Consider the following 4,985-nt stretch of genomic DNA (forward strand, 5'->3'; position numbering starts at 1 on the left):
TATGGGGCCTAAAGGTGGGTCTGGGGGGGGGATATGGGGAGATGGGGGGGTTATGTGGGTCTGGGGCTGCCCCATAGATATGTGGGGCTGCCCCATAGCTGTGGGTCGCTGCCCCCAGGTGTGGTGGAGCCGGTGGAGGTGACGGACAACGGGGACGGGACCAAAAGTGTCAGTTACGTCCCATCCCGAGAGGGGCCCTACAACATCTCTGTGCGCTATGGGGACCAGGACGTGCCCCGAAGGTGGGGGGCAGCTATGGGGCAGATATGGGGCGGTTATGGGGCAGATATGGGGGGTTATGGGGTGGTTATGGGGCCCTACAACATCTCTGTGCGCTATGGGGACCAGGACGTGCCCCGAAGGTGGGGGGCGGCTATGGGGCAGATATGGGGCGGTTATGGGGCAGCTGTGGGGGGGTTATGGGGTGGTTATGGGGCCCTACAACATCTCTGTGCGCTATGGGGACCAGGACGTGCCCCGAAAGTGGGGGGCAGTTATGGGGCGGTTATGGGGCGGTTATGGGGTGCTATAGGGCAGATATGGGGGGTTATGGGGTGGTTATGGGGCCCTACAGCATCTCTGTGTGCTATGGGGACCAGGACGTGCCCCGAAGGTGGGGGGCAGCTATGGGGCAGATATGGGGCATTTAGGGGCAGATATGGGGCAGTTAGGGGCAGATATGGGGCGGTTATGGGGCAGCGATAGGGCAGATATGGGGCGGTTATGGGGTGGTTATGGGGCCCTACAACATCTCTGTGCGCTATGGGGACCAGGACGTGCCCCGAAGGTGGGGGGCAGCTATGGGGCAGATATGGGGCGGTTATGGGGCAGCTATGGGGCAGATATGGGGNGAACCAGGGCCTCATCAATGGGAGGCGTGGGAACCAACATGGCTGTCAATGGAGGAGCGTGGGAACCAACATGGCCGTCAATGGGGGTGTGGGAACCAACATGGCCGTCAATGGAGGAGCGTGGGAACCAACATGGCCGTCAATGGAGGAGCGTGGGAACCAACATGGCCGTCAATGGAGGAGCATGGGAAACAACATGGACGTCAATGGAGGAGCGTGGGAACCAACATGGCTGTCAATGGAGGAGCGTGGGAACCGACATGGCCGTCAATGGAGGAGTGTGGGAACCAACATGGAAATCAATGGAGGAGCGTGGGAACCAACATGGCCGTCAATGGATGGTCGTGAGAACCAACATGGCTGTCAATGGGTGTATGGGAACCAACATGGCCGTCAATGGGGGGTGTGGGAACCTCCAACACCATCAATGGGGAGCTGTCTATGGGTCCCAGGGCCATCTATGGGGCAGAGGGGCTTTATATGGGCCCCAAGGCCATCTATGGGTCCCAGGGCCATCTATGGGACAGAGGGGTTTTCTATGGGTCCCATGGCCATCTATGGGGCAGTGGGGGTTTCTATGGGTCCCAGGGCCATCTATGGGGAACAGAGGGTTCCTATGGGGCAGAGGGGTTTTCTATGGGTCCCAGGGCCATCTATGGGTCCCAGGGCCATCTATGGGTCCCAGGTCAATCTATGGGGCAGAGGGGGTTTCCTATAGGGCAGAGGCAGTTTCTATGGGTCCAAAGGGCCATCCATGGGTCCCAGGCTCATCTATGGGGCACAGAGGGTTCCTATGGGGCAGAGGGGCTTTCTATGGGTCCCAGGGCCATCTATGGGTCCCAGGTCCATCTATGGGGCACAGAAGGTTCCTATGCGGCAGCGGGGTTATCTATGGGTCCCAGGGCCATCTATGGGTCCCAGGGCCATCTATGGGGCGTGATGAGTTCTCTGTGTGTCCCAGGGCCATCTATGGGTCCCAGGGCCATCTATGGGGCACAGAGGGTTCCTATGGGGAAGAGGTGGTTCCTATGGGGCAGAGGGGTTTTCTATGGGTCCCAGGCCCATCTATGGGGCAGAGGGGTTTTCTATGGGTCCCAGGGGCACCTATGGGTCCCAGTGCCATCTATGGGTCCAAAGGGCCATCTATGGGTCCCAGGGCCATCTATGGGGCACAGAGGGTTCCTATGGGGCAGAGGGGCTTTCTATGGGTCCTAGGTCCATCTATGGGGCACAGAGGGTTCCTATGGGTCCTAGGGCCATCTATGGGTCCCAGATCCATCTATGGGTCCCAGTGCCATCTATGGGGCAGAGGGGTTATCTATGGGTCCTAGGTCCATCTATGGGGCACAGAGGGTTCCTATGGGGCAGAGGGGTTTTCTATGGGTCCCAGGGCCATTTATGGGGCGTGATGAGTTCTCTGTGTGTCCCAGGGCCATCTATGGGTCCCAGGCCCATCTATGGGGCACAGAGGGTTCCTATGGGGCAGCAGGGTTTTCTATGGGTCCCAGGCCCATCTATGGGGCAGAGGGGTTATCTATGGGTCCTAGGTCCATCTATGGGGCACAGAGGGTTCCTATGGGGCAGAGGGGCTTTCTATGGGTCCCAGGGCCATCTATGGGTCCCAGGGCCATCTATGGGTCCCAGGCCCATCTATGGGGCACAGAGGGTTCCTATGGGGCACAGAGGGTTCCTATGGGGCAGAGGGGTTTTCTATGGGTCACAGGTCCATCTATGGGGCAGAGGGGCTTTATATGGATCCCAAGGCCATCTATGGGTCCCAGGGTTTTCTATGGGTCCCAGGCCCATATATGGGGCACAGAGGGCTCCTATGGGGCAGAGGGGTTTTCTATGGGTCCCAGGTCCATCTATGGGGCAGAGGCAGTTCCTATGGGTCCCAGGGGCACCTATGGGTCCCAGTGCCATCTATGGGGCAGAGGGGTTATCTATGGGTCCTAGGCCCATCTATGGGGCACAGAGGGTTCCTATGGGGCAGAGGGGTTTTCTATGGGTCCCAGGGCCACCTATGGGTCCCAGGGCCATCTATGGGGCACAGAAGGTTCCTATGCGGCAGCGGGGTTATCTATGGGTCCCAGGGCCATCTATGGGTCCCAGGTCCATCTATGGGGCACAGAGGGTTCCTATGGGGCAGAGGGGCTTTCTATGGGTCCCAGGGCCACCTATGGGTCCCAGGGCCATCTATGGGTCCCAGGCCCATCTATGGGGCAGAGGGGTTATCTATGGGTCCCAGATCCATCTATGGGGCACAGAGGGTTCCTATGGGTCCAAAGGGCCATCTATGGGTCCCAGGTCCATCTATGGGGCATTACCTTGGTCTGATACTTCTTCTTCCGATCCGGCAGCAGGTAGGTTTTGACATATGGGTCGCTGAGCCCCCCATCGGGATCCCTATGGGGCAGATCCCGAGCTCGGAGGACCCGAACCAGCAGCTGTTCGCTGCCATAGGAATAACGCAGCGCCACGCTGAGGCGGCCGCAGGTATTGCAGCCTGAATTGGGGGGCAGCCGGGGGTCCGAGGTTCCGACCCCCCCCCCGACCCCCAGCAACCCCCCACCGGGGGGGTACAACTCGGGTTGGATTTGTCCCAATGATGTCGATGGGTCCGAACGATCGTCTGATGGGTTCGGGTTCGGGGGGGGATNTATGGGGCAGCTATGGGGCAGATATGGGGGGGTTATGGGGCAGCTATGGGGGGTTATGGGGCCCTACAACATCTCTGTGCGCTATGGAGACCAGGACGTGCCCCGAAGGTGGGGGGCAGCTATGGGGCAGATATGGGCCATCTAAGGGTCAGCTATGGGGCAGCCATGGGGCAGCTATGGGCCATCTAAGGGTCAGCTATGGGGCAGCCATGGGTCAGCTATGGGCCATCTATGGGCTATCTAAGGGTCAGCTATGGGTCAGCCATGGGTCAGCTATGGGGCAGCCATGGGTCAGCCATGGGTCAGCTATGGGGCAGCCATGGGTCAGCCATGGGTCAGCTATGGGGCAGCCATGGGGCAGCCATGGGTCAGCTATGGGTCAGCCATGGGGCAGCCATGGGTCAGCTATGGGTCAGCTATGGGGCAGCCATGGGGCAGCCATGGGGCAGCCATGGGTCAGCTATGGGGCAGCTATGGGGCAGCCATGGGGCAGCCATGGGGCAGCTATGGGTCAGCCATGGGGCAGCCATGGGGCAGCTATGGTCCATCTAAGGGTCAGCTATGGGTCAGCCATGGGTCAGCTATGGGCCATCTAAGGGTTAGCTATGGGGCAGCCATGGGTCAGCCATGGGGCAGCTATGGGCCATCTAAGGGTCAGCCATGGGGCAGCCATGGGGCAGCTATGGATCAGCTATGGGTCAGCCATGGGGCAGCTATGGGTCAGCCATGGGTCAGCCATGGGTCAGCCATGGGTCAGCCATGGGGCAGCCATGGGGCAGCTATGGGTCAGCCATGGGGCAGCTATGGGCCATCTAAGGGTCAGCTATGGGGCAGCCATGGGTCAGCTATGGGCCATCTATGGGCTATCTAAGGGTTAGCTATGGGGCAGCCATGGGTCAGCTATGGGCCATATATAGGCTATCTATGGGTCAGCTATGGGGCAGCCATGGGGTATCTATGGGTCAGCCATGGGCTATCTATGGGTCAGCTATGGGGCAGCTGTGGGGTATCTATGGGGCAGCCATGGGGCAGCCATGGGTCAGCTATGGGTCTGTGCCCCACAGCCCGTTCAAGGTGAAGGCGCTGCCGTCCCACGACGCCAGCAAAGTTCGAGCTTCGGGGCCGGGGCTCAACACCAGCGGGATCCCGGCGTCGCTGCCTGTGGAGTTCACCATTGATGCCAAGGACGCGGGAGAGGGGCTGCTGGCTGTGCAGATCACGGTGGGTTATGGGGGGATATGGGGGGATATGGGGGGATATGGGGGTCTATAAGGGGATATAGGGGGATATGGGGTTATATGGGGTTATATGGGGGGATATGGGATCCCGGCGTCACTGCCCGTGGAGTTCACCATTGATGCCAAGGATGCGGGAGAGGGGCTGCTGGCTGTGCAGATCACGGTGGGTTATGGGGCGATATGGGGGGATATAGGGGTCTATAAGGGGATATAGGGCGATATAGGGGGATATGGGG

The 4,985-nt window shown here is 60.0% G+C and overlaps 1 protein-coding gene across 1 annotated transcript in view; it reads left to right on the forward strand.

Moving 5' to 3' along the window:
- LOC107307149 (filamin-A-like) overlaps positions 1–4,985 on the forward strand; it is a gene marked incomplete at its 5' end in the record, with an annotated part of 107,169 nt that overhangs the window by 51,909 nt on the left and 50,275 nt on the right. The window contains 3 exon segments of the mRNA XM_032441695.1: positions 4–14; positions 119–242; positions 4,576–4,768. Coding sequence (XP_032297586.1) covers positions 4–14; positions 119–242; positions 4,576–4,768 — 328 coding nt within the window.

This window comes from Coturnix japonica, unplaced genomic scaffold (genome assembly GCF_001577835.2).
Source record: "Coturnix japonica isolate 7356 unplaced genomic scaffold, Coturnix japonica 2.1 chrUnrandom495, whole genome shotgun sequence".
Classification (NCBI taxonomy): domain Eukaryota; kingdom Metazoa; phylum Chordata; class Aves; order Galliformes; family Phasianidae; genus Coturnix; species Coturnix japonica.